Raw genomic sequence first — 27954 nt, forward strand, 5'->3', positions numbered from 1 at the left:
TACGGGAGATTCCCGTACAGCGGTGTGTATTGCGTAACAGTAGTCAGGCACAAAAGTAATATCATTGGTCGACCGCTCAGACCCTCAGCAGGAGCTGACCAGTGGCAGCCCTCAATTATCGGTTAAAAGTGGGCTGGGACAATTTCAGCATGGTTGGTTGTCCCAAGATTTGGATTTCTGTTTATTTTGTTGGCTGGAGACAACGTGGGAACCATGTCTCAGACTCCCAGTCACCTCTCTGGAAGTGGGCAGGGCAACTGAAGAAATCAAAGACATCTGGAGAATGTCTGGAGCAAACGGTTAGAAACTGCCGGTGGCGGACTGGCAGGAACAGTTCGAAAGCTCGGCCTTGCTCCAGCTGACAGATTCGGTCTGAAACGGCATTTCAGTTCACATGGTAAGTTTGAAACTCTAATTCTAAGACGTGTCACCTCAACAGTCAGTCTGAGTAACACGTTGGTCTGGAGTCTGGACACTTCCTTGCCGTTGGGCGTCCACGAGGAGGCTGAACCAATTCGCGATGTCCAAGTATACAAGGGAACAACAGTCAGGCTGGACTTTGCTGGACTTTCTGTAAATCGAGACTGGACTGTCTGCAAGGGAAGTGAGGGAACTGAGAAGAAGGAAGTGGAGTGAGTGTTTAGACCTTACCCGAAGAGGAAGCCACGCGAGCTGGACCACGCTGTCAGTGGCCAAGATACGAGGTATAATTTCCGCACGCCCCACTCCGTTCATGAGATCGGCCCCTCCGCTGCTGGCTGGCTGGCTGGCTGGCAGTGGCTGCTGGGCTCTGCAGTCTGCCCTCTTCGCCCAGGATGCCCCTTTTGCCTCAATCAGTCTCCTCAGTCTTCTCTGATCCTGGCCAGACCGTCGTCGCGCCAATCACCAGCCTCGCCGGCTCCCCAAGCCCCGTCATGAATTGGCTCTAATTTCCCTGTTGCCCCCTCTTTTCTCCTGCCTTGCCCTTCTTCTTCTCGCCTTTTCTCTTCTCTCGGTGATCGCGCTCTCTGATTTTCATCGGTCCAGAGGCTTCTTCTCCCCCCGTCACTCTTTTGCAATCGTGCTGTTGACCACCGCTTCACTCTTTCAGCGGGCATTCATTGCAATTTTACATATATACGCCCCCAAAACCAACTCGAATATATAACCGTTTGTTTACTTTCTATTCACCATGAGGGGAGCTATCCTGGCCACCGCGGCCGCCTTCGCCGGCACCGCCGTTGCGGACATGCACATGCGCCGCCACGCTCACGAGGGTCTTCACCACCGTGCCCTCCACGCCTCTTCCGCTGTTCCCGAGGAAGAGTGCGGCTGCACCACCGAGGTCATCACCTACTGGGGCGAGCCTACAAGTGAGAATCCTGGTCTCTATCAGAATGGTCGCGATGGACGAGCTAACAACCTCCAGCTATCCCCCTCTCTGTTCCTACCAGCACCGTGACCTCTGAGACAACCGAGACTGTTCACTCTACCAGCTACAGCACCGTCACGGTCACTGCGACTTCCTCTGCCGCCCCGGTCGAGACTCCTTCTGAGACTCCCTCTGAGACTCCCTCTGAGACTCCCTCTCCCACCCCCGAGGTCACTCTTCCCACCGCCGGCGTGACCAGCTACTCGGAGACTGGTACCTACACCATCCCTGCTACCACCATCACCGTCACCGACACCACCACTGTCTGCGGCGCTACCACCACTGAGCTCCCCAGCGGTACCCACACCTACGGTGGTGTCACCACCATTGTCGAGACCGCCACGACCATCACCTGCCCCTATGCCACCGTCAAGCCCACTGGCAGCACCGTCACCAGCGTCATTGAGACGACTACCTACGTCTGCCCCTCGGCTGGTACCTACACCATTGCCCCGACCACCACCTACGTCCCTACCTCCACCGTCGTTGTCTACCCTACCCCGGAAACCGTCACCCCTGGCACCTACACCAACCCTGGTACCACCATCACCGTGACTCGCACTGAGGACGTCTATGTCTGCCCTTACACCAACGGCAATGTGCCCACCAGCGTCCCTGCCCTGCCCACCACCTCTGCTGTTCCGACCACCACCGCTGTCTCAACCACCACCGCTGTTCCCAGCAGCAGCACCACCACCACCTCGTCTGCCACCAGCGTCCCCACCGGTACCAGCGGAAACAAGATGGGTATGACCTTCACCCCCTACAACAACGACGGAAGCTGCATGAGCAAGTCCGATGTTCTGGACAAGGTCGCCATTATCAAGCAGAAGGGATTCTCCCACGTTCGTGTCTACGGAACCGACTGCCACACCCTTGAGTATGTCGGAGATGCTTGCAGCACCCACGGCCTCAAGATGATCATCGGTGTCAGCGTCGAGGGCTCCACCGGTCTTGATGGTGCTCGTTCCCAGTTCAAGGACATTACCAACTGGGGCCAGTGGGATCTTGTCTCTCTCATTGTTGTCGGTAACGAAGTCGTCACCAGCAACATTGCCTCCGCTGCCCAGCTCGCCAGCTTCATCTCCGAGGCCGCCAGCGCTTTCTCTGCCGCCGGCTACACTGGCCAGGTTACCACCGCTGAGCCTATCGACGTCTGGCTCGCTAACGGTGCTACTCTCTGCCCTGTCGTTGATATCCTGGGTGCGAACCTTCACCCCTTCTTCAACCCCGAGTTCACCGCCGCTGAGGCCGGTACACTCGTCAGCAACCAGATCAAGGATCTGAAGCAGGTCTGCACTGGCAAGGACGTCATCAACCTCGAGACCGGTTGGCCCAACTCCGGTAGTGCTAACGGCAAGGCTATTCCCGGCCAGTCCCAGCAAACCACTGCCATCAAGTCCCTCGTCGAGAAGGTTGGCGATGTTTCCGTCTTCTTCTCCTACGCCGATGACGGCTGGAAGTCTAAGTTCGCTACCACCGACAAATACAACGTTGAGCAGCACTGGGGATGCATCGACCAATTTTAAGTCGATAACCTGGGCATCTAGTTGCGCGGCATCTTGAATGCAGGCTTTCGTGTTTTCTTGTTACGTCCGTCGTTGCGCTTAGCACGGTTGGACCATATTCTCCATTTCTTCGTATACTTTATGCTCCTGTAGTGAATATATCACCTTCTTGTCTTCTATATCGATTGGTTCACTTTGGGTTGCATCCGCCGGTTTACTTTGTTCTTACTCTGTATATGCTAATTCAACGGACTTACGATCTCACAACACTTCGCTGGCTGTTATACGTATAAACTCGTGTTGAACGTACCGTCCTCAGGAATGGTCTCTTGAAGGCGCAACGAAATAATACGCACGAAAGTAAAGCAGGTCATCCAGATGGTAGCCAGGCGACGTGACCATCCGAATACACCTTAGTAGTACCTTAGCACCTTAGGCATGAAAGCGCCTTTCCGCATCCACCACCTCATCCGTCATGTACCAAACCATCCAACACTTTTTGCTCTACGGTAGCGGAGATAGGGTAAACTAACATTTTCGACTTCGCGTTCAATCCCCCGCCTCGTGCTTAGGCGGGATAACCAGCCCTCGCCTAAATTTAGAACGAATGAAGTCATTGCTTCTTCCAGTCGGGGTAGGTACTAAATATTTGAAAAGGAAGTTCAGATCACTGATCACCCACTGAGAAATTAGGCCTAACTTCGTCATCCTAACCACAATGGTGGAGGACTTGGGGGCGGGAACGCAGGCCTGGGACAAAGCATTGTCGGCTGGCTCAGAGACAAATGACCCATCCTACTCCGTCCTTGCAGCGGCATTGTTTCAGCTTGAATAGCATCTCTCTATCAGAGATAGCTCCGCATCGTTATGAGTCAAGGTCAAGGGACGATGGTCATCGTTCAGGGTATGCAGGTCCCGACAATCTTCCTCTATCGGGTAGGGGACGGCCTCGCACTACGTCCTAGTTACAGGCCTACAGCCTCAATCACAATGGCTAGGACCAATTAAGTCGCATAGCTATCCTTAGAGCGGGGAATAACAGCACGCGCCCCTGCAACTATGATTGCATGTTGCATGTAAGGACACAGTTGCCGCCAGGTAAAAATACTATTAAGCGCCTGGTCGGGATTTGGGGTAAAGTGGCTGCCACTACTTATAGGGCGATGAATACCTTGCAGCACGCCCCCAAGGAATTGTTTTTGTACTTTCAGAATATGTTCTCAAAAACTGGTAAGACCTTGCCCTCAGCTTTTATACAAACTTGAGTTAAGTAGGCCATTCATAGACAAGGGCACGCTTGAAACAAGAAATGGCATCCATTGGAAAATGCCAGCGGCTATGGCCGTATGTTGGATTATAGGACTAGGGCTGGCGCTTGGTCATCACTTTTATTACTTCTCCTTGAATGGCACCATCGTTCCCGGACAAACCCAGCAGGAATGGTCCTTGAGAGTAGGCACCGGACTCGCCTTTTTAACCAAGACGTTTTTGACTACAAGCGTCGGTATCGCCTGCGTCCAGAACCTCTGGTGGATATTACGAATGAAACCGGTGAGGCTGTCAACTCTAGATTCAATGTGGGATATCCGGGGCAACATCTTCAACTTCTTCGACCCCCATATATGGCTTCGAGGTCCTAATGTGGCTATACTGGGGTTAATCTCGTGGTGCGTGGACCTTGCACTATGTGGTCGCAAGCCTTCTAAAGTGCCTCAGGTGTATTCCCCTGGTCACTGTTGTGACCCCATCAACGCTATCAGTTCGTTCTACGATAGGGTCTATGTTACAAGAACAACAAATGCCAGCCATTGATTTCAACTTTGACAAATTCTACACCATGGACGACGGGGGCCCGACGGGCCCAACACCGAGCGTCACCCGCTTCATAACCGGAGCCGTCATCCAAGGAACGGTTCCCAGCATCCCAGCACCGGCGCCAAACTCGTCATATTCACTGACCTTCCCCGGCCCGCTAATCCAATGCAGTAACTCCAGTGCCAATGTGAGCCAGCAAGTATACGACTGGGCACGTGCCAACTACGCCTACTCCACATCTTTCATGGGCTTCACGCCCGAGACAGATAACATATCTTATGCCATGCACCAGCTAGTCTACGAGTCCTACCAAGGTCCTGATAACGGAGACAGGAACGCTGATGTCGCTGGCAAATTGATAATGACCGTCTCGCCATATATGCCCCTGGATAAGCGATGGGTGGTAGAATGTGGTATATACAACGCCTCGTATACAGTGGACTTCAACTTCACCAACGGCGTTCAATCAGCTAGGATCACTGATCTCCAAAACCTGGGTCGTGTGCGGGATCACAGACAACACGAGATACCTCCACCCGCGAACGAAGACCAGCTTTTCGCATACACGGCCATGATGAAGGTGTTTCGAGATGTGCTGGCAGGAAGATGCGTTCAAAGCGGCTCAATCTGCACCGACACAAAGATTTATTCCACCGCGCTAGTCAATTCCAAACAAATCTGGCAGCTGGTTTATAACAATAAAAAGAAAGTCGGCAACACAACGTACGACTCCCTAGGCTCAATCCTGGACGTTGCCTCGGAGTTAGGGCGGAATATCACCCTAAGCTTCTTTGGCAGTCCGTATTTCCTGTATGTTACAACCTGACATTTTACTTCCAACCTATGCCTCCACCTATACCAAGACTAAACCGGCAAAAGCTAACAAATAACCACAGAAACACGTCCATTGGCCCCCTCGTCAACGTAACCGTCCACCCAAGCCAAACCGAATATGTTTACTCCCAGCGCAATCTACTCCTCGCCTACGGGCTCTCCGTCTTCACTTCCCTCCTCTGCATAATCGCAGGTCTGCTCACAATGTGGGATAACGGAATCGCCTTCACCGACTCCCCCACCACAATTCTCCGCGCAACGCGGAATCCAATGTTTGACGAGATCGTGCCGGCAGATTCCACGACAGGCGCGGATCCAACCCCCGAGTCATTGTCAAATACTCGGGTGCTTTGGGTGCCGTCAGCTAGCCCTGGGCCTAATCATACGGTTGCTGGGTTAAAACCGCTGCCAAACACGGCGGAGCCGGAGAAGACAGGAAATGACAATAGGACTGCAAATGCGGGCTCCGAGATTGGTTTGCAGGCAATGGCTCCCATCACCTTTAGCAATGGGATTCCGGGTTGGGAGAGGAAGCGGTACCGGCCAACTATCTCAATGGTTGAAACCGAGACAAGGGAAGCGTCGCCGCCACCCAGCGGGTTTATATAAGATGGGAATTCAATTTTATATAGATAACGATGTCATGATTGTCGAAATACCAGCTGATACTCTATCAATAGCTCTGAAATGTCAATATACAAGGGTCCTACCTCCAGGTACTTCGGCTCAGTGAGTCTAACCAAGCTCTAATGTTAGATATAACCAGGAAAGCGACGCAGAAGTTTCTCCTGACGGAAGATGCCTTTCTCTCGTCATTGATGGTCCCGTGGGGCATGCTGCAACTTGGCTTAGGGGTGTGTGGCCTGCAATCAGACATGAAATGCGACGGTTGCTACGCTGCTATCAAGTTAACCACGTAGGACAGAGCCCTCTTTTTGAACGACTGCGGCCGCCTAAGGCCAAGCGTATGCCCTCGAACTTTCGCGGCCTACTTGACACATGCCCACAAGCTTCATACCCCACTGCACCTGCATGCAGGGCTTGTCTAATGTATCTGACTGCATCCAATGAATGCAGCATTCGATTCGAGTTCCACACTCATTGCCTTCTAGGGCCAAGTTTCAAGCACGTAGGCGGCGCCTCAATTGCACAGGGGCCGAGCAGCACGCGGCACGGTCTACCAGCCCGGCAAGAATATTCGGAACATGGAGGCTGTTGTGTCTGAAGTATTGTAAAGAAGGTTACGGTGCGGCCACGTAGCGGGAACAACCTTGCCTTCTCATTCACGACGGGACGGACCACCCTCAGCATAGATGAGACTGATCCCTTTCACCCAGTATTGCGTTGCCCAATCAAGACATTGTCGCTTGAGCGAGAGACTTTAGAGGTTATCAGAGCGCTGGAATTGTGGGATTAGTCTGAACTCGACGTAAGATATTTGATGTCCGTCGCGAAAAAGGTAACCCGTAACGCGAGTCGCCGGATCTCAAGAGGCCGCAGAGCGATGATGAGTGACGAGCTCAATGAAGAGGAAGTTGAAGTTGGGAGATAAGTCGTGGAGAGGGAGATGCTTGGCGGAAGCGTAGACCGGGTGTTAAAGCTGGAGTCGTTGGGATGCTTGATTGCTGTCGCATTCCCTGGGTTGGACAGGAAGAATAGAAGGAACCTCGTATGACATGAAGTATTGTGTTAGCAGACTCTGGAGAAGTGAAGGATATTGAGTGAAAGGATGCGACTGTTTGGAGTTGGCTCACACGTTCGTCACGTTATGCCTTATGGTTCATGTACCACCAGCCTGTGGCATCCTCGGTGCATCTCGAACATGCCCGATGCTATCTTCCTACACATGACTTCTCCATCCCAAGTGGAAGAAAACGCTTCGACAATACTTAGTTTCCCTGCTTCTTCCGATAGTTTAGGTCTGCAGTCCCATCGCATTTCATCCTTCGCTATTCTGCGGCGCTGCTTAGCCCCAATCCCAAGATCATGCCACCCACTGCGGCAAGACAACACGGCCAGCGCCCAATACTGGCAGGGACAATTGGACAACATCACGCCATACAATAATTTTCTAGCTGCACTCGGAGTTCTCAGAAACAAGAGTGGTTCATGTTAGTTATTCTCCGGTTATTATTGGCGCACTTTCGAACTATTCGGTTCGTAGCCCCATGTTAACGTGATTGTTAGGCTCAGACCACTTTGGCTCCCGCTACGGAGTATGTGGCTACAGTATGGGACGCGGCAAAGGATTCATGCCCATCTCGCCTGGCTATCGACAGATTAGACTAGAGACTTCTCGACAACTTGGTAGCGGTGGTGAGACGCGGTGATGCGATTCGGAATCATGCGTTCCTGATCCTCTACTCCGTAGCTCCCCTTCAGTAATGCCATGGCTGCTATCCGACCTCGTCCAAAGGACGAATATAAATGATAGGTATTTGGAGCAGGGAGTCTTCGCCTACTTCTCATCACCATCAACAATCCAGTCCAGCGAATCAAAACGTGAAGCGCAGCTTTACCTTCCTACCTTGTCACTCATCACTACCAGCCCTCGAAGACCAGCTACGCACCACGTCTAGACACCAAGTCTTTACCGATAAATCAACTTTAGAATCACAAACACACAATCACAATGGCCGACGACAAATCATCAACACCAGCAGTCTCCCACGCGCGTGCCCATAATGACTTTGGGACGAACCTTTGGGTCCGTCAAGGGGCAGTTGAGCACCGAGTAAGCGTGCCCCTTTATTGTCCTCTGCTTCATTCGCTCCGATCTATGCATGACGAGAAGTCACCCTTGCTAACATTCTCTCTTCTTCTTCGCTATAGCACCCAACAGCCGGCCGCGGCCTCTTCGCAGGTCTACAAGACATGAAGAAGTACAATGTTGACCATGGGTGGGCGAAGCGGAATGCAGACGCCTCGACGGGGTTTGGAGGTTGGCTGTGGAATAAGTATGTTGTCCCTATTCTGGTTAGACGGTGATGTAGCAAAGAGGCTGATGCTGGCGTTTGTTATCGACAGGGTATTCGGCGGGAATTATAAGCCCTACGAGTGATCGGGCTAGTATCAAGGTCGAAGAAAAGGGTTTGTCATAGACATGGAAAAGGAGAAGTATAGAGATCATTAATGCTGTCATGTTTGTTTTAGCAAGCGCCTTCTTCGCGATATCATGAATATACCACGCATCCATGCATCCACAACGCATCTCGTCCCTTCTGACCTTTCCATGCTATGCATATTGGGACCCATGTTCCAGATTATGAGGCTTATCTACTGTTGCATCCTCATCTAGGCCAAACAATAAGGCTCTCAGGGCGCCTGGCCAAGTATCATAGTTCCGTCAGGGAAAGGACGTACCGTATAGACTTACCAGTCCTTCGAGCCTCCTCAGTGGACTATAGCTCAATATTTGGGTAACCTGCGGAGTTTTGCAGATAGCCATTCTATAGCTCCCTTCTAGTGCCTTTTTTTATACAATTGTGTTCGTGACATCGTATAACTTGGAATGAATATCGCGTCGATGAGCAACGAAGCTCATGGAGAAGAGCCGGTATGATTGAAATCGCCCACATTCCACAAATCCGCCTTCCCCAGCAGGAGAATATATCCCTTCCGTGATTTCGAGTGCAAGCTCGAGGCCGAGATCGGCCAGCAAACTGCAGCATGTGTCCCCTCGCAGAGCCCTAGGTAGATTAGTGGCTGATTGGATGGCCAGAATTGATTGGTCCCCTTGATTCTTAGATGGTGGTAAACTCGCTGGATACTGTGTAAGCTGAATGGGCGCTTTCTATTGCCTTCCCTTGTTATGTCTCAGTCTTCTTACTTCGTATGTTCTTGGTTTAGATACTTAAAAACTCCTTGTTGGACCTGGATTGACATACTTCAGCCAATAACTACACTTGAGGTTGTCTATTTCAACGTAAAACCCCCGTCAGTCCTCACAAGTGCCCCCGTAATGTTCCCATCTTTCATCAAGCCAAGATACGTCTCCGCCGTATCCTCGGGCGCCCCAACCCTTCCAAGCACAGTCTGCTCTGCGTACGTCTCTAAGATGCCCTCAACAACGTCCTTGCTTCCAAACGCATCGAAGATTGCCGTGCGGACCGGTCCCAACGATACCGCATTCACCCTGATCCCGAATGGCGCCAGATCAACAGCTAGAGTGCGCGCGAGGCCCTCTACTATAGCTGCGCCGACGAGACCAAGAGACAGTCCGGGCCTGGGCCGGACGAGAAGACCACCAGATGTATAAGTTATTGAACTGGAAGGCGTATTGTGAGACGGTTTAGGCATATATGTTGGTGCATGTTTCGCGACGAGCGCTCCCCCGATATACCGGATTGTGTGTAGGGAGCGGAGATACGATGCTGATACGCTGGGATCTGTAGGTGGTAGTGATTTTGGAATCGTACCAGCTGTGAAGACGATATGGTTAATTGGAACTTTGCCTTCGCCTTCACCTTCGTCGTTGAAGAGTCCTCGTTTCGTAGCGAACTCGAACAACCCCACGACCTCTGCCTCGATACTATCATCGTCTTTGCCTAGATCGCATACTTTGCCGACGATTCGTGACACATAGGGTTCCTCAGGGTAGAGAGATTTGAGCTCGGAGACCGCGTTTGCGACTCTCTCTGGGTTAGAGGAGGAAACGATTACGGAGGCGCCGTGCTCGAGCGAGGCGCGGGCAACACCGAAACCAATGCCTGATGTGCCGCCTATCAAGAGGATGCGAGAGTTGTGAAGTTTGTTGGTTGAGATGTAGGAGGACATTGTGGTTCTTGAAGATTCTGGGTTGGCTTGGTCGATGTAGGGTTGAGGTATCTAGGGTTTCGGATTGATGACTGTACACTAAAGGTATTTGTAGGAGGGATAAGGGCTAATGGGAGGAATACACAGAAGTATGATGAGGATTATATATGTACTTACTACTGCTAGAAGCTGTGGCAGAATACGGGCAATCGTAATCTCTTCAAGAGATATGCTTAGCAATATCCCTAGGATTTGTCAGCGGTACAGCCTATCTCCGAAGGATGTTTATCTCCATCCGAATGCGACACGGAGACCTAGGGGGATGAGACGCTGGACAGCGTAGACGAAGATATGGGGTTTATGCATATATCCGATATCCCCAGAGGCTCATTTGAAACTATAGGAGGGTCTACGCTTTTAGCGGAAGGAACTTGTTCACGTGACTCACGAAGCTGGAGAGGCGTGAGACAACTTTCCACTGCTAGTAAGAGTCAGGTCGGGTGCTTTTGCTGGAGCTGGAAGTTTGCAATGAAAGATTCACTAGTAAATTGCAGCAGGCTCAAAATCATTTAGGTAAAATCAGGGTGTAGTTAAAATTGCAAATATGCTGGACTAGACCAAGGTACCTAAAGTACAATACAAAGCACTCCGTGCGCCACCCAAGTATACCAAATATCGTAATACAATCAAAATCAGTCATTACACACTGACTTAGTCCCAGTTCGCGATCTTCATCGTTCCGTTCTCCTGGAGGTTCTTGTGCATCTTGAAGGCGTTGAAGAGCAGGTGGGGCTCGTGACCCATGCCCTTCTTCAGGCACTCGAACTCAGCACGGTCCAGGTAATCCGTCAGGATCGGCGTGTAGTCAGGGTGAGAGCACTTCTTGATAATGACACGTGCACGCTCACGAGGACTCAATCCACGCACATCAGCAAGACCTTGCTCCGTAACAATCACATCGAGATCGTGCTCGGTCTGGTCAATGTGTGTAGCGAAGGGGACGATGCAGGAGACACCGGTGGGGTCTGTCTTGGAAGGGCGGACACTAGGTGTGTGCATTATACTGTACTTGGAAGAACGCAGGAAATCGGCAGAGCCGCCGAGGCCGTTGAGCATGCGCGAGCCCATGACGCACGTGCTGTTAGCGTGGGCGTAGATGTCAACTTCAACGGGAGTGTTCATGCCGATGCAGCCCAGACGACGGATGATCTCAGGAGAGTTGGAAACCTGTTGAGAGCGCAGGAGCAGCTTGCCGGCATAGCGCTCCCAGTTGTCGTAGAAGCGCTTGAAGCCTTCGGGGGAGAAGCGGATGGAAGTTGCCGTCGCGAAGTCGAGGTTGCCGCTGTCGAAGAGATCGAGAAAAGAGTCTTGGAGAACCTCGGTCCACACCTTGAGGTTGGTAAAATCTGCGCCACCTTTGCTGAGGCCGCCAATGACGGCGTTGGCAATGTTTCCGATACCGGATTGAATTGGAAGAAGGTTAGGGGGGAGACGGCCATGCTTGACTTCATGCTTCAGGAATTCAATGAGGTTGGAGGCGATGGCCTGAGAGTTGGCGTCTTCAGGAGAGTTGGGCTGAGTCTGGTCAGGGTAGTCGGATTCGACAATGGCGACAACCTTCTCAGGGTCGACGGGGATGTGAGGGGTTCCGATACGGTCTTCGGGCTGGAGGATCAGGTAAGGCTTCCGGTTCGGGGGGAGCTCGGACATGGTGATGTCGTGCAGACCCTCGAAGGAAGGGCTGGCGGTGTTGACTTCAATGACGACCTTGTCCGCCATCTGTACGAGCTCGGGCGATGCACCGACTGAAGCGCCAGGAATGATACCACCGTCCTCTGTGATGGCGGAGGCTTCAATGACAGCAACATCAATACGGTTCTTAGGCTTGTTCAGTGTGTACCAGCCCTAGTTTTGTCAGCATACACTCTTTCACCACTTTGGACAAAACATACGTAGGTAAGATCGGACGGGAACATGCTGAGATGCTTATCAAAGAAGTTGATCTGACCGTTGTTGATACCCTTGGCAATCTCCTTGCCGACCTGGTGAGGGCTTCGGCGGTCGATCATGTTCAGTCTCGCCCAGCGGTTTTCAGTCTCTGCGCCAGATGAAGCACCGACGAAGAGTGTGTACTTGAGCTTGCCCTCAAGGCCGTTCTTCTCGACGTGATCAGCCAGCGCCGTGGGGACTTTCCTAGAAGACTGTTAACAGCTGCACCGTCCAAAAACGGAGAGACATCACATACTTCGGATACCCAACACCTGTGAAACCGGACCAGCCGATATACGAGCCATTGGGGAATAGATCAATAAGGTCCTCAGCCTTGGCGATCTTGTTAAGGTACGAGGGCCGTCGGACACGGCTCCTGAGCAGGGCAGAAGCCGACATTGTGAGAAGAGATGATGAAACGGACGGGAGAGAAGGAGAAGAGGAGAGGAAAGAGGAAGACAAGAGCGGAGAGAGTAATGAGAAGAAATTGAAAGAAGCGGAGAGGGAAGGGGGAGAAAAGTGCGGGATGGGAGCTCTCAAATAGAAATACCCACGCCGCCACCCCCGTGTGGAGAGAGGTGGAATAATTTAAAGGATCACTGGGCAAGTCCACTAAGAGTACCGTAGACTGGGCGTGAAACTATTGATTGTAATGCTAACGGTAATGATGAGGCTGTTGGGCGCACTCTGTATGGCAATCCATTCAATGCGCAAGAGTTCTACTGCAATTGCTCCTCCGCAGATCTGAAAGGATCATGACCCTCAGATCATATATCCTGTTTCAGCAAATTGAAAACGAGCAGACCATTGCCAATTGATTGCATCTTACGGGGCTGGGTGGTAGACACTGATGGTTTCAGCACTTTTTTGGATAGACTGACGTCACTCGGCATTTTCTCGGCCTGACGCTTGCCAAACGTCACGGTTGCAGAAAACAGCAATGTTTTTCCTAAGAATTCCAAATAAAGCTTGACGCTTTTCAAGCTGCAGTTGGTCAGAATCATCTGGTTTTGGAACTGAATCTATCCAGTGTTTTAGGGTATATAGTTAAAGACGTCTATTGATTCCGCCGTCGATTCTTCCACCTCGAGCCCCCTGCTCGGCTGCCGAGCAAACTCCGGGTCTGGCCCCAGTCTCGGTCTGTATCGGTAAACCTGCTCGGCCACACGGAGCTTCCGTAGCTGAGCCAGCGTTGCGGAATCGGTCGCTCGGTTGCCTTAGCCGGACTAACGGTACTCGTTTAGTTACTAATCTACGGTGCAGGAAGTTGATACACTGCAGGAATTGTGAAAGTGACGCATTAATTCTGGTAACTTCTAGAGTACACGTAAAAGATAATTGGAAAGAGACCCTCTACACCTGCCCAAGAATCAAATATCCCCGCCAGCAATTTCAGGACCGGCAGGGACAATCAGTAAACCCATTCGTACATCCGTTGGCCGAGCGCTGATCATGCCGTGATAAAGTAGATACACTGCTGCCGAAGAAACCAAAAACAGAACGACAGGTAAGAAGAAAACATGAATGCAAGATTGAATGTAGATTTTTCACCGAGCACCCGCGTGACTAATTGACCAAGCAACGCTTTCAAGTAGTCCAAATGCACCATCCCTCCGAGAAGCACAACCCCGTTAAGAACGTTTAGCAGGGATCGAAAGTAGCAATCAGGCCTCAGCCTCAGAAGCCTTCTCGGCGTCTGGCATCTCGACATCGTCTTTGTTCTCGGGTTTGTCTATGGCCGAGCCAGCAGGGGCACTGGTCTCGGCACCCTCGGCCTCCGAACCCTTGATCCAAGAACGGAAGCGCTGGTTCGACTCGTCGACCTGGTCTTTGCTAAGCCCATGAGCCCAGCTAGGGTTGTTGACAAACTTCTCGGTAAAGCGATCGCGCCGCCTCTCCTTAACAGCGGCTTCCTCTTTGGCGGTGTCTTCCGATGTCTCGTCTGGCGGAAGAGCCGGCCGGTACCACCAATCGTAGCTACCAGGTTCGTAGAGAATGTGGTAACTGTTGGCGCAAATGCGGATGATAAGCCCATCCTGGTGAACAAGTGGGCGATAGAAGCGGTTATACTCTTCTTCCTGCTCCAGTTTACCTGGGAGGTTTCGCTTGAGGAAAGGCATCCGCATCTGGGAGAACGGCACTCCTTCCGTTGGGTCGCGCATTGTGTATGCTGAAACGTAGTATGACCAGCGGGCCTCCTGGCTCAATTCTTCGTTTTCTAATGTGGCATCCTCCGGAGTCAGGAGCTGGACAGTTGTCTTCTGGTTGTCCGGGTACTGTACAGGTTAGACAGATTCTTATTCATGGGGGTTGGAGACTCACGTAGGTGATGCGGAAAATTTCACTGTCTTTGACCAGTCTCTCAACCTGCTTGCGATACTGGATCTCCCGGTTGTGCGTAGTCTCATCCTTGTCGCGCTCCTTGAAGAAAAGATTGATGATGTCAGAGCTGCGATCTTTAGAATCGCCATTGAAGATGGCCCCTGCGAATTTCGCGATGCCAGTAAACATCTTCTCCAAATTATAGAGCTGGTATCCGGACCGCAAGTAGTAGCGACGAAGGGTTTCCTCCAAGTGAGACGATTCCAAATCCCCTTTGATGACTTCTTCGCACATCCGCACTATCTGCTGGTACAGATTCGCTTTCGGATCGGTGTCATAGAAAAAGTCAGTGGGGACTTTATCGATGAGGTTGAGTTCCCGGGCAGGCTTCATCACAAGCGCGCGGCGAACAACCTCGTGGGCATCCTTCTCATGCAGTTTGATACGAAGAAGGCGAGAGTACAGAATTTCGAATGTGCGGAAGAAGCAGTAGATGTTGAGATTCGCATACAGATGATGCGCTTTCTTCTCATAAGTCTCGTTGAGGTTATACTCGCGGTGTTGATTGAAGTTGCCTTGTCCGGGATGCTCCATCCACTTCAGCTCCGCAACGTCAAAAGTTTCTGTTGGATCAGGAATCGGCGTAGTGGAAACAAGAACGGCGTCGGGCGTTCCGTCACGACTAGCAGGGGCGCTGCCTTTGTCGTTCCGACTCGCCTTTTCACTACGGCGCTCGAGGACATCACGAAGGAGATCAATCTTCTTGTTTGTGACTCCTTTCCGGCTGCTGCGTGACGTTGCTGCATCATCGGCAGCTGAGCTTTCATCGTCACCCTCGTCAATCGGCGAAGTTCCGTTGGAGAGCTCGTTCATATAGACATGGAAGGTGTCACGGTCCATGCCGAAAAACACGGGAATGAAATCCTTGATGAACATCATGACTTTTTGGGGATCGGCACCGAAGCCAGCCGAGTTACGGTCGATGAAAGTCAACAGCAAATGAGTCGCATCGATAAGCACGGCCGGATCCGTAAATGAGAACTCGAACTGATGTTTTGGCACTTGAAATCCGCTCTTACGCAGATTTTTGCTCTCCTCGTGCTTGGCTTGAATTTCAGTCTGAATATGCTTCGCCACAAAAAGCTTCTTGTCGACTCCCTTGCTGGCTATTGCTTGGTGGTCGAGACTGCGCCAGTAGGCCTTTTGCATCTGTTCGCGCCAGATCTTATCCCATTCGCGCTGACTAGCCTTCCACTCCTCGCATTTCTGTTTCAGTCGGAACAGCACAATTGGAAGAACATGACAAGGGCGCTCGAACATCTCCTTAATGATCCTCTCTCCGCGCTGCCTGTCGTAGATTTTCTTGATCACACGCTGATAGATTGCTTCGCTTTGACCTCCAAGACCGCGAGGAAGCTGGAAAGCTGCCCTCTCCGCCTCGGTCATGACGAGGAACTGCTGAACAATGGGCTCGATAAGCTGGATAGTCCGGTTGCAAGCTTCAATATGGTGATCATAATCGTGCCTATCTTCTTCAATGCGGTGTAAAGCGTCTTCGTACTGATTTTTTCTGTGGGCAACGAAGCCAGAATCTTCAGAAGCCCAGGTCGGGTGGGAGGCCCACTCGTCATTCAATACACTCCGACATAGCTCGTCACGGCCGCTGCAGGGCTTTTGTCGCTCGCGCTTGGGTAGAAGTCGGTAGCTCGGCCCAAGTGACCGGCAGTGCGATAAGTTGACAATTCCAGGTTCTTGCTTGGGCTTGACTTCAACTATCTTATCCTCCGGCTCCTCCACGTGCATGAATCGCTTGAACCAGGCCATGAGTTCTGGATTCGAACCAATGTATCCAGCGGCCCGTTTAACTAACACATGTCGGTCGATAAGGTCGGTTGAGTAAAGGTTGCATAACTTGAGGAACTCGCTGAAAGTCTGTTTATTCCCAATGTATTTCTTGACGCGATCAAAAAAGGCAAACTCTTCCTGTGTCGGCGTCAACGAGAAAGTAGGCTGGACAGGCTCAGGGAGAGCAGGGACAAGAGTAGGAGAAACGACCGGAGCTTCTGCCTGTGAAGGCTTTGTGTGATGAACCTTGGCTCTCTGCAGAAAATCAGCATGGCTCCATAGATCCTTTAGTGATTTAGAGCGAACGGAACTTGAGTGAACGGAAAAGGTGTAGGTTGTGTTAGACCTGACCACTGTAAAATGTCCCCGCAATCAAGCCGCGACAATGGAATAGCCAGGAAGAGAACGAAAGTGAAGTCGTATCCATACAGATGCTTGAGATATGAATGGAATGTTGCAGAACTAACCTTATTTGCATTGCCCGCTGGCAGAACTTGCCCTCGTCCCGCCTGCGAGTCGACCATCCGTGCAGCATCCACACCCCCAGCAGGGCCAACGCTTGAGCCACCGAGAGTAGGTGCGCCAGGCCCAGTTCTACGCTTTTTGCCCTCTTTCGCCGAGTCCTTGACGTTGAAGTTACCAAGCGGAGGCATCTTCACATCACGGTTCGGTGTTTGCGAAGTAAGGGAACCAGGTGCATAGTTGGGATCACCACGGAGATTACTCATGGGCGCGTTTTCCTCCGCCTGCTGACGCAGAGCAGCCTGTTGTTTCGCATGAGCTGCAGACTCAGGAAGGAATTGCTTGAAATCCTCAAGTAAATCTGGTGCGGAATTGAAAAGCTGGGTGACCTGAGTGTATACATCTCCAATCGGCTTTGATTCGCGCTGATACGTTTGTAATATCTCGAGGAACTGCTTGTATATCTCTGGCCGGCTGGAGAATCGGTTCTAGGAAGAAGTTAAAGTGTTAGTCTCTCTGCACCTCAGTATAATGGTAGGCAGAACAAACCTTGATCTTATTAACGTAGCTGATGGCATGATTAAATTCCACTGGTCCGCGTTTCAAATCAGCTTGTGAACCTTGCAAGACACCCGATCCGACTCCTGCCAAATTATTCATAGGCTGGGTCATGCTCGGTCCTTGGCTCGAAGGACCAGCTCCTAGCAGAGAAGCTCTTCCGAGGCCAGCAGACGCTGCAGAGGCGGCACCTTGAAGTTGAGATACGCCCCGCTGATCCTGCCCGTGAGTCGCAACAGCGGCGCCCGCCGGGGCCGGCTGCTCCTGCTGGCCAGTATATTCATAATGATGGTCCTGCGGCTGGCCTTGTCCGGCTTGCTGTGGGAATAACCCGCCCATCATACGAGCCCCCGGGGAATCCGAGAACCCGCCCTGAGGTTGTTGGGATTGGGGCTGCTGTTGCTGCCATCCTGGCCGAGAGTGTTCATAGTAGTCAGGGCGACCGTGAGGACCTAACCCAGCGGGAGGAGCCAGGTCGCCCGGGCCATCTAACGTATGTCTAGCACGGGGCATACTAAGAGTATTTGTGCCTGAAGGTGTCGTCACCCGAATTGCGTCTGGGTTGTCTTCAGTGCCACACTCAATCCGATAGCCAGGAGGCAGGAAGGTGTTGAACCCTTGAATAAGAGCTGGATGTCCATTGAACAAGTTCGAAACACGTTGAATCACGCCCGGTGTGTCGATACTAGTGGGGTTAATATGGGGTTTCTCGACTGACAGACTTTCTTTTCCTTTCACTTACGCTTGGCTCTTGAAATCCTTCATTATATCAAGGAAACGGTTGTACACATCAGGCTGATCAACAAAGCGGACCTTGACTTGATCCAGATATGAAAGCGCATCCTGACAAGACTGTTAACGTAAAAGACTATTGGTGAGCGGTAGGTAGAATTTTCTCACATTTAGAATGGGTTGTTGGCCCTGTGCAAGGGCTGCGACATTACCAGGGATTGACGGACCACCCCCAGTGAATGCCATCAATGGTTGACCTGGCGGTCCAGCGGCATGCTGCATGTATGACCTCGGTGTTCCTTCACCATGCGGGATCTGGGATCCATAAATTCCACCGGGTCCGCCAGAAGCTTGCATGGCATTCTGGGGGCCGTTAGGCGGGTTAGGGCCTAAATTCGACAAAAGACCACCGGGGCCATGGATAGTATTTGGAACCTTTGACGCCACCGGTTGATGTAGAGGAATCGACCCAGTATGACTTTGAACAGGATGATGCTGCTGATCCCGTTGCCGCTCGAGTTGTTGCCGCTCAATGTCACGCTCACGCTCACGCTCACGTTCACGTTCCCTGTGTACCATTTCCTCCTGGCGTTGTCTTTCAATGATCTCCCGATCTCTGGAATCCCGCTCGCGGTCCTGGTTCATCGACTGAGGAGAAGGATGTTGCATAGCCTGGCCAATTCCTGGCAGCGAATGTCCGCCACCGTGTGAGGCAGCAGGAGCATGCTGGCCGTACGATGGTGGTGGGTGCGGGTTACCGTGAGTCTGGCTCAACTCTGCCAATCCCGGCAGCGAATGTCCACCCGCTTGACCGGCCGAATGGTAGGGTGCTAATGAGGCACGCATGTCAGTTCCGAACATACATGACAAGAATTATAATTCCAAACATGCAGGGGCATTTCTAACCGGCTGGGGGTGGGAGGACGGGCCCTGACGGCTGTGAAGACGGGCCTTGCTGGGGGGTCGGGTTCTGACTGCAAACGGCAGGATAACGTATTAGCTTCTATAACTTGAGTTTAGAGGCAGCTTGCAGATAGTATAACATACGTGAACGTGCCCAACGGTCGAGGAGGTTGATTCATTTGGTCCATGCCAGGGTGCGACGGGCCACCTGGGTGCCAATTATCGTTCCCAGAGTTCATGCTTTTCGGCCGACGAAAGTGCCCTAAACGTCTAGAGGCAGATAGGGGCCTCCCAAAATACTCAGAGATTGTACAGTCAGTGTAGAAAAAGGGTAGGAAGCTGTTGACGACCCCAGGTCAAGCTGCAAGCTTCTTATTCCTTTTCGCACGGATCAGTTTCTCTTCCCACTCATCTCACAGAAACATCACTGGATAAGTCTGCCAACTGCAGGAGAGGCGAATCCAGACAAAATAAAGATCAAGAATATAGAGCGAAAGAACCTCAGCAGCACGAATGAAGACGAGAAAGTATAACCGAATGACCAAGCCAGCAACAGCAGACGGATTAGCGACGATGGTTTGCGCGCGACCGATCACGGATGGTCTCCAGAGAGAAGGCGGAGAGAGTTTGGCCGCACTAGCCTTGGAATGGCTTAGTGTGTGATAACGGAACGGGAGTTCTTCCGGCCCACCGACCAATGTAATAACGCTGCCAAAGAATCATAGCCTACGCTGGTCATGATTGGTTGACCATTGTGAGAATGGAGCCTGAGGTTTCCGACGTCATCAGAACGGGACTGGCCTGAGACGGGCTTGATGTAGCAGTAAAGAGCATTTACAAGGTAGAGAGCAGATAGATGTGGCAGTTACCTGCATCAGTGGCAAGATCACGGAAGTAACTGACATGAATTTATTATCTACTTGAGCAACGCTAAGCGGACACCAATACCAAGTCAGTCCTAGCCCTTGGGCTATGGGATCCGTCTCTATCTCGTCCACTGCGCAAAGTCGTGGGAGAGAAACTTGTCTTGCGGTGCAATAACGTACTGCCGCAGTAGACGCGCCGAAAGGGAATACAGGCTTTAACTAAGAGAGAAGGAAATGGAACATTCTGGGGCAGCTGCCTGCTTCTCGCTCTATATGAACCCCAGTATAAACGCCCTCCACCCTCCTCCGTCAAGAAACCATCAAAATCACCAAACTTATCCCGGGAGCAATAGTAAAAAGTGATATCTCATAGTAGTCGGTAGCGATCGAGTTTTTGGAAAGACTGGAAAGAGGCACGCAACCTGACTCCAATAATGTAAGGCGGAGGTAGCAAAGATAGTGTTCGGAATCGAGACCGGTAACTTGAAGATGGTAAAGGTGCCTCTCCCGTGCCCGTGTTGTCCACTATTACGCCGGCACGCTGTGCGCCTTAGCACTGCGATTGTGAGTACTTCAGCTATCTCTAGAGAGCAGAGAAGACAAATAACTAGATGGATTATCAAAGTTAGCTTCCTCCACAGACGGGATATGGTAGTAAACGCTACTCACGTTGTTTGTGGCAGCGATGGCAATGCTATCCTCAAACGGATGCCAACTCATGTGCAGGATCTTCTTGTTGAAATCAATTTGATCTGCATCTGTCTCCTTCTTCATGCGGCTGCCAGGACCAGCGGGACTGCTGGTCCTTGAGTTACTCTTCTTCCCATTGGCACCCTTATTCATCGGCGTTGGTACGCCGACCTTCTTTGCCTTGAACGCAGACTTGTCAGCCTGCAAAACAATCTCGGTTTCCTTCGCGGGATCGGTAGGATAAATCATGAAGTTGTTGTTGTAGCTGCCTGTCATAACGTTCTCCGCATCACCCGAAAAGACCACCTCGAATTTGTCAAAGATGCTGTCGTTCTCGTACGTATCGCATAGACGGGGTCGGAGATGCTCATGAATGGGGATTGTCTTCACGGGTTGTCGCTCCATGTTGACGTCCCAAATCTTGACGGTGAGGTAATCTCGTGATACAATGTACCGGCCATCGTGAGAAAATCTTACGTCAGATATCGAGGAAATGATTTCGGAGAAGAAAGAACGGGAAGAGGCGTCTTCTTCTTGTTCGAAAACTACATAAGGAATGTTAGAACTTGATTCGAAAGGATCACAGGAAGAGGACAACGATGAAGGCACATACGTTTATGGTGGGTATCGCAAAGAGCCCGTTGTCGCATGTCAGCAAGCTTGATGGTCCCCTTTGAGCTCGCGTACATGAACCAATTACAGCTTGTAGGATGAAACTCTGCCGCGGTGATGACCTCTGTAAGCTCTTCCATGTTTGCCGGTTTGATATCGACAATGTTAAAGCTCTGGTCTTGTATATTCAAGTTCCAGAGGTTGACTCGCAGATCGTCACTGCTAATGAACGTCTCCCCGTCACTGTTGACAGAGATGCTGTTAATGTGGTATGCATGGGCGTTAGCGTATGTTCGTCTAGGTACAGCTGCGACGACAGTGTCGTGATGTGTCATTCGTGGAAGCTTCAGTGCTGAGGGATCTTTAAAAGACACTCGAGGCGCTCTAGGCGCCCCTCCACCACCAACGCCGCCAGGGGTAAGCTCTGTAGAGAGATTGTTCTCCGCAACGACTTTGAGAGACTTATCAAACACCTTCCACAGCTTGATTGTTTTGTCATTAGTCGAAAGTAGGAAATGTGACGCATTTTGGCGCCGGCACCATTTTATTTTGTTGATTTTCTCTTCGATCTCTAGGGATTTTAGATAGTCGAATTCTGGCTCGTGTGACTGGAATTCAGTATGGAATTTGTATTCGCAAGTTTTCTTCTGTTCCAGTCATCAGCACCATTTGCCCCAATTTTGCAGCGCATGTGAGGGCGCTCTTACCGTTTCGTTCCTTTCAAAGAGCACCACTCTTCCGCCCTTATCTCCTGTGGCGAGGTAATTTCCGGTATGGTCGAACTCGACAGTAGAAATAATATCGGCTGAGAGACAGCATCAAAGTTAGCTTCTGAGAATAGTAAGCTATGAGGTCGGGTTTAGCTGTACCTTCTGTAATGTCTTCTACATCGCCTTTATCACCAAAGCATCTATGCGCAGCTATCAGTACCCACTTTGGAGAACACGCCGCTACAAAGGACAACGCCACGACTTTTATGACCATTTTCGAATAGCGTCCCCATTCCATCCAACGCCATTTGTCGGTAAACAGCGGTATCTTATAGACGAAGCTGGTTCGGAACAACGAAGAGGGAAACTCACTGTGTGAATTTCCAGGTAGGTGTACCTGGGTCCCTGTCCACCATTTTCTATCAGAGCGACCCTTCTCTTGGGCAGGTCGAACGCAGTCAGAGGGCGAAGTTCAAATCCAAAGCCTTGGAGCTTTGAGGACAAGAGTACAAGCGGGGTTCGTGGGGACCGGATCGTAACGAAGACGAGACTCGAAAATCAATATAATTTCGAATATGTCACTCGCGAGCGAGAATAAGGACGAAATGAACCGATGGTGCTGAAGGTGTAAAAGCGAATAACTCCAACACGAGCGAGCCTCGAGGAGGATAGGGATTAAAGAACCCAAGTCGGGAGAAGGAGGTGAAATGAGGTCGCAACGAGGATCAGTACCCAGTGAGACTGATTCGTTAGTTGCAGGCGAAAGAGGAACTAGTGATTGACAGCCTGAGCTGGCAAACGTAGAAGGGGAGAAGCTGTCAGCGGAAGGAATAATTTTTTCTTCTTCTGGTAGTCCCTTCGAGTCGTGAGGATGGCGATGATCAGTACTAATTCGCCGCAAAAGACACGAACGAGCAGCGACAGCAACAACCACGGACTCCAGCAACAGACAGTCGACGCTGTTGATGGGCAGAACGAGCGTGGACGTTGATCGTAGTGGGAGGGGGTGGATGACGACGGGGATGTTGGAATCTTGAGGTGAGGCGGTTTGGAAAGACCCGTTGCGGATGGTGGTGGGGAGAAAGTGGTCGTCTCGGAGTGGTGGTAGTGGCTGCCCGTAAACCCAACCGCCAGAGTGGGCGCTGACATCAACCATGATCCCATCTCATTCTCGCCTTGCTTGTCTCCCTGTGTATTATCTGGAACATACACCGACTCTTGGGAGGCTCCAGAACTATAACCATACTTGTTCGTTCTTCTCCCCAGAGTTCCTTATCCCGTGGAACATAGAGAGTAGTTGCTCCGACCGATTTGTATGCATTCTATGCAACCTCGTGCTATGACCACGGGGCTGCGTAAACTTGGCCTGCCGTTTCTTATTTCTTGATTTGAATTGCTCTTCGCCCTTACAGTACAATTTATCGCAGTATGTGATCTAGCCGGCTCAAGTCTTCACATGCTCCTAGACCCTTCCTGCCCATTCCGGCTCCTCTGATCCGAACCGTAGCAGCCACAAGCTGTCGACAAGACCTGATAGCTATACTTCTGTCTACTCAGTGCCCTCGCCAGCCCAAGCTCCTTAAAGGATTCTAGCCCTGCCGCTCTCACAGCTCCCGTTCCCTCTTAGCGGTGCCGCACCACTCGGCCGACCGACCATGTCCGATCACCAGAAGCGGGGTAGTTCTGAGGATAGCAATACTCCCACGAAACAACGACCAGACAGGAACGACGGCGACCCTGCACATCCTGACCAGGATACCCATTCTCTAGCTTCACGCATTCAGAAATCAGCCTCTGGACTCGCGAGAAATACTTTCTTCTCCTCTACTCCCTCGGGAGATATTGGGCATCTACTCTCGGACAGTGGCAAGGCTACGCCGTCTTCATCTTCCTCAGCCTTAGCAGCCACAGAGCAATACAAAGACATTACCGGGCCATCTTCGTCGTCTTCTCGCGATCAGAACGTTCATGTCCCCGCGGAAACATTCAGATCACCAGCTACGACTCATTCGGGAGGATTCGAGCTACCTCGGCTCACGGAGGATGAATTCCAGAGCACTTACGGCGGGAATTTGTCGGACACAATCGATCCTCTCGACGAGACAAAAGGGAAAGGCAGAGCTATAAACTCAGTACCTGGGTCTGGACTCGCATCCTCGATTTACCACGATGGAACCACCGCACCGCCAACTCTAAACCCGTCCGACGGCGACGCTGTAGTCGCAATTCTGAATGATCAAACTTTCGATCCGGAATTCCCTCCCTCAGCCAACGAACTTCCAGAATATGTCGAGACAGAACTCTCCCCACTTCAGCTTACCCCAGCGGAGATGCAAATGATTGAGTCGTTCCGACGCCAGTTACCCCCCGACTCGCAGTCGACGACTGACACACAACAGAAGCGACAGCTTAACTCGTTCAGTTTCGTCCCAGATATTGGCTCATTCCTTGATACGGTTCCCGCTGCGTCGGCGACAGACGCAGCTTCGCTCCGAGATGCTGTCTTGGCAAATTTGCCCGGTGCGGCGGAGTGGATGTCTGTCGAGGAGAAATACCACGATGAAGTTTGGGGTTACTTACGGCCAACGCTGGAGGCTGCTGCTAAGGAGATTGAGTCCAAGAAAGATTCTGGCATTACTGAGGATGGACCTGCGGTTCGAAGATTGAAGATGATTCTGAAGCATATGCAGCATTGACACCAGTAAGTACTATGTATACTATCACAACCGTGAGACGTAGAGGCAACTCGCGAGCGAATGTATAATTTTCAAAGTACTCCGAAGTTAATTAATTTGCCGGATAACCACGATCAAATTTCGCTTGGCGGTAGTGGTTGCGTTAGAAACTATAGCGTCCGCAAACGGAGAGAAGGGTTAAAAGAGGATATAGAAACTACTACGACACTACTTGTCAAACGGTATGAAACATGAAAGATATACATAGTATCTTACAGATAGAGAAATATAGCTAGGTAACATCATGACAAATCAAGGCGTCGCAGAGCAAACATAAGAAGGGTATGTATCCAAGTAGTCATTCAAGATTTTGGTCAATTTAAATATGCTCGTCTATTCATGCTTAGTATTCAAGGCTTGGAGTTTGACCCTTCACCCGACCGATGACGATATGAGGAGCGTATTTAGGAATGACTTCGTCGTCGTGGAGCATCTCAAACTCTGCCGACTAGTAAGTATCATACTAGCAACATGAATATGGAAAAGGAATCTTACCTTCTGTGGCATCACGCCCCATGAAGTTGAACAGGGCGTTGGCACCACCGGGGTGCTCATCCAGCCAGTTGGTCACGTCGAGAATAATGCCCTTGACGACGATCCATAAATCATCCTTCTTGTTGTGCTTGGCCACTTCCTCCATCGAGTACTCGGTCTCGGGGATGGTGAACTTCTTGGGGGGCTTAGTCGGAGGCTTCGATGTCTCAGCAGGGGCATCAGCATTAGCGGGGAGAGGTGCCGTGGAGACGGCGGGATTAGTACCAGAGGCTTTAGCAGCACCAGCGCCATTCCATTCAACAGAGACCTTGCCAGGAGTAGCGGGATCAATGTGGAGAGAGATCTGGCCAAGACGCTGCTGGGCAGAAGAGCCACCGCCAGCAACAAGCTTCTTGAAAAGATACTCGCTAGCGCTGTCACCAGCGACACGACCGTAGACGACACAGCCGAGGAGAGAAGAACCACCCAGACGGTTGGCACCGTGGACACCACCGGCAAGTTCACCGCAAGCGTAAAGGCCATCGAAGGGCTTGTGCTCAGAGTTCAGGACCTCGGCGCGGTCGTTGATCTCGATACCACCCATGGTGAAGTGCAGGACAGGCTCCATGACGGCAACGTGGAACTCATCATCGATGCTGAAAGGAAGGTTGTGGAAGAAGCGCTTGTTCCAAGGGTCCTTCTTCTTGCCCTCGGCAATGGCGTTGTAGTCATCGAACGTCTTTTGCAGCTTGGCTTCGCCGCAACCAATCTCCTTTGCCAACTCCTTGCCGGTCATCTTCTTCATCAAACCACGGCCGGAGTAGTGGCGAGTATGGAAGTCAAGGACTTTAGAGGCCTTGCTGTTGAGGATTAGGCGAATGGGCCACTTGCCCTTCTCTTTCTCCTTCCACATCTGACCGGAGACGTAGTCACGGTGACCAAGCTCATCAGAGAATCGCTCGCCGTCAGAGTTGAGGAGGAGACCACCCTCACCACGGAGGGCCTCAGCAGCTAGGAACTTAAACTTGGCAGTGGGGTCCTTAGGGTCGACAAGACCCGTGGGGTGGACTTGAACCTTATCCATGTCAATACCGTTGGCGCCGATGGACATCAACATCTTCTGACCGTCACCAGTGGCGTGAGTACCGTTGGTGCTGGACAGACCAAACGTGTCGGGACGGTGCTTCTTAAGGAGCGACGAGTCGCCGAAATCAGCAGCATAACCACCAGTAGCCAGGATGACAACACCATCAGCCGTCTTCGTCTCGCCGTCCACCTCAAATGTGACACCAGTGACAGCGTTGCCGTCCTTGTTGACAGCCGTAACACGAGCCTTCTTAATAATCTGAACGCGGTCGGGGTCCGACTCGGCGAGCTCCTCTAGGCGCTGCATGAGAGCATATGTGATGGCCATACCAGGGAATTTGGCATCGTGACCACGGTGGGTTCGGGGCTGCGAGTGGCCACTAGGACAGTCAGCAACCGGACAAAGGTGGACTGAATAGACGCTAGAACCGACTTACCCAAGACGAGAAACCAGTGTAAGGTCGAGGTTGAAGACATCCTGCAGCCACTCTACGGCAGCAGCGGACTTGTATGTGAGGACTTTGATGAGATCAGGACGAGCCTTGTCACGGGCGGATTTCAATGTGTCATCGTAGAATTGCTTGACACTGTCTCGGATATTGAGGTCGACCTGGGTGCGAGTGAGAGCACCGTTGATACCGGAGGTGGCCTTTGTTGAGTTGCCACCAAAGAATGCTGGTGAATGTTAGCCTCGGCTGGTCGTGGCAGGACTGCGTATTCTCTCGAAGACTGCAGCTTCCGCCCGGGGAAATGATAATAGAGCGTAGCGACAGCAGCGACATACCTTGCTTGTCAAGAACGAGAACACTTCCACCGTTGAGGTATACGGTGTGGGCGGCACTGAGACCGGACACTGAAGGACGAGACGATCAGCTACTGCGGGGAGACACTGGGGAAATGAAGGAAGAGGACGCACATCCACCACCGACAACAATTACTCTGGGGGCCATGATTGATCTATGAAGTTGGAAGAAAATGAGATGGAAGAGAAAGAAAGGAGAAAGGCAGGAACGTGGAGGAAGAATTCAGGGCGGAGGGAAAGCAGACGGTCTTAAAGGGCAGGACTCGTTCATAAGCCGACGGGGGAGAAAGTCGCTTTTCGGCCGAGGCTCACTGACGGTCTGCCACACGGTACGGCCTGCTGAGTCCGACCGGCATATACAGAGTTGACTTTTGATTAGTTAATATGTACCAGGTCTGAAATCGATCCGAATCTGGCTTATTTACTGATCATCATTTACTGACTTTGTATTCGTTTAATGGTTTTACAATTCCATTCTTAGAGTGTATGGCTCTTCCCCGTATTTCGCGGAGCATAATATGGAGACAAAACTCACTGAGAGTCCGGGGAGAGTGGACTGCTCTTAGTAAAGGCCATTTCCCGTGTGCTGGTTTGTCCATCCACCCCCATAACCATCAGTAGTCAACCATCATCAGGGATCCTCAATTTCTTGGTATCTGATCGACCATTGGATTCACTGGGGATATCAGACTTCACATGCTCTCTTCAGTCTCGACTGGACGATTCTTTCCAATCCCCTCTCAGCAGGTCAGTCGTGTCGAATGACTTGCAACTTTCACATGCAAATTGGACTTAAGCATGGCACGGTGCCTTCCCCAGACCCTGCCGACCCTCTCACCTCAGCA

The 27954-nt window shown here is 51.4% G+C and overlaps 10 protein-coding genes across 10 annotated transcripts; 5 read left to right on the plus strand and 5 right to left on the minus strand.

Moving 5' to 3' along the window:
* The first annotated feature begins 953 nt into the window (after positions 1 to 953).
* btgE (putative cell wall glucanase (Scw11)) lies at positions 954 to 3186 on the plus strand. Its single transcript, XM_073735424.1, has 2 exons — positions 954 to 1352; positions 1409 to 3186. The coding sequence occupies exons 1-2, from the start codon at positions 1172 to 1174 to the stop codon at positions 2938 to 2940; spliced, it is 1713 nt and encodes a 570-aa protein (XP_073599876.1). The 5' UTR covers positions 954 to 1171; the 3' UTR covers positions 2941 to 3186.
* An 899-nt stretch (positions 3187 to 4085) lies between these two features.
* On the plus strand, positions 4086 to 6313 carry BDW70DRAFT_81876 (uncharacterized protein). The gene is made up of 4 exons (XM_073744932.1): positions 4086 to 4149; positions 4205 to 4586; positions 4636 to 5544; positions 5631 to 6313. The coding sequence occupies exons 1-4, from the start codon at positions 4134 to 4136 to the stop codon at positions 6175 to 6177; spliced, it is 1854 nt and encodes a 617-aa protein (XP_073599877.1). The 5' UTR covers positions 4086 to 4133; the 3' UTR covers positions 6178 to 6313.
* Positions 6314 to 7045: 732 nt separating this feature from the next.
* On the plus strand, positions 7046 to 8117 carry BDW70DRAFT_81871 (uncharacterized protein). Its single transcript, XM_073744931.1, has 2 exons — positions 7046 to 7679; positions 7756 to 8117. The coding sequence occupies exons 1-2, from the start codon at positions 7298 to 7300 to the stop codon at positions 7896 to 7898; spliced, it is 525 nt and encodes a 174-aa protein (XP_073599878.1). The 5' UTR covers positions 7046 to 7297; the 3' UTR covers positions 7899 to 8117.
* Positions 8118 to 8200: 83 nt separating this feature from the next.
* BDW70DRAFT_156227 (uncharacterized protein) lies at positions 8201 to 8629 on the plus strand (the record flags this gene model as incomplete). Its single annotated transcript, XM_073740160.1, has 3 exons — positions 8201 to 8302; positions 8401 to 8525; positions 8596 to 8629. The coding sequence occupies 3 exons, from the start codon at positions 8201 to 8203 to the stop codon at positions 8627 to 8629; spliced, it is 261 nt and encodes an 86-aa protein (XP_073599879.1).
* An 854-nt stretch (positions 8630 to 9483) lies between these two features.
* BDW70DRAFT_147363 (oxidoreductase, short chain dehydrogenase/reductase family) lies at positions 9484 to 10344 on the minus strand (the record flags this gene model as incomplete). Its single annotated transcript, XM_073738707.1, has 2 exons — positions 9484 to 9956; positions 9987 to 10344. The coding sequence occupies 2 exons, from the start codon at positions 10342 to 10344 to the stop codon at positions 9484 to 9486; spliced, it is 831 nt and encodes a 276-aa protein (XP_073599880.1).
* Positions 10345 to 10891: 547 nt separating this feature from the next.
* coaT (acetyl-CoA hydrolase ACH1) lies at positions 10892 to 13122 on the minus strand. Its single transcript, XM_073735426.1, has 3 exons — positions 12569 to 13122; positions 12276 to 12516; positions 10892 to 12228 (listed from the first exon to the last, which is right to left on the minus strand). The coding sequence occupies exons 1-3, from the start codon at positions 12709 to 12711 to the stop codon at positions 11035 to 11037; spliced, it is 1578 nt and encodes a 525-aa protein (XP_073599881.1). The 5' UTR covers positions 12712 to 13122; the 3' UTR covers positions 10892 to 11034.
* Positions 13123 to 13602: 480 nt separating this feature from the next.
* Positions 13603 to 19714, minus strand: BDW70DRAFT_82042 (transcriptional regulator SIN3). The gene is made up of 8 exons (XM_073744933.1): positions 19279 to 19714; positions 19138 to 19205; positions 18400 to 19061; positions 18242 to 18351; positions 17491 to 18184; positions 16947 to 17429; positions 14635 to 16734; positions 13603 to 14588 (listed from the first exon to the last, which is right to left on the minus strand). The coding sequence occupies exons 1-8, from the start codon at positions 19371 to 19373 to the stop codon at positions 13977 to 13979; spliced, it is 4824 nt and encodes a 1607-aa protein (XP_073599882.1). The 5' UTR covers positions 19374 to 19714; the 3' UTR covers positions 13603 to 13976.
* Positions 19715 to 19987: 273 nt separating this feature from the next.
* BDW70DRAFT_82050 (protein phosphatase 2A regulatory subunit CDC55) lies at positions 19988 to 22605 on the minus strand. The gene is made up of 6 exons (XM_073744934.1): positions 22385 to 22605; positions 22172 to 22212; positions 22010 to 22107; positions 21304 to 21949; positions 20670 to 21235; positions 19988 to 20607 (listed from the first exon to the last, which is right to left on the minus strand). Exons 1-6 carry the CDS (start codon positions 22426 to 22428, stop codon positions 20584 to 20586), a joined length of 1419 nt encoding a protein of 472 aa, XP_073599883.1. The 5' UTR covers positions 22429 to 22605; the 3' UTR covers positions 19988 to 20583.
* Positions 22606 to 23108: 503 nt separating this feature from the next.
* Positions 23109 to 24907, plus strand: BDW70DRAFT_128378 (uncharacterized protein). Its single transcript, XM_073735427.1, has one exon. The coding sequence runs from the start codon at positions 23668 to 23670 to the stop codon at positions 24706 to 24708; it is 1041 nt and encodes a 346-aa protein (XP_073599884.1). The 5' UTR covers positions 23109 to 23667; the 3' UTR covers positions 24709 to 24907.
* A 25-nt stretch (positions 24908 to 24932) lies between these two features.
* Positions 24933 to 27362, minus strand: osm1 (putative fumarate reductase Osm1). Its single transcript, XM_073735428.1, has 5 exons — positions 27224 to 27362; positions 27092 to 27160; positions 26745 to 26982; positions 25243 to 26687; positions 24933 to 25188 (listed from the first exon to the last, which is right to left on the minus strand). Exons 1-5 carry the CDS (start codon positions 27255 to 27257, stop codon positions 25091 to 25093), a joined length of 1884 nt encoding a protein of 627 aa, XP_073599885.1. The 5' UTR covers positions 27258 to 27362; the 3' UTR covers positions 24933 to 25090.
* Positions 27363 to 27954: the final 592 nt, after the last annotated feature.

Source organism: Aspergillus foveolatus (assembly GCF_047715535.1).
Source record: "Aspergillus foveolatus strain CBS 279.81 unplaced genomic scaffold BDW70scaffold_4, whole genome shotgun sequence".
Lineage (NCBI taxonomy): Eukaryota > Fungi > Ascomycota > Eurotiomycetes > Eurotiales > Aspergillaceae > Aspergillus > Aspergillus foveolatus.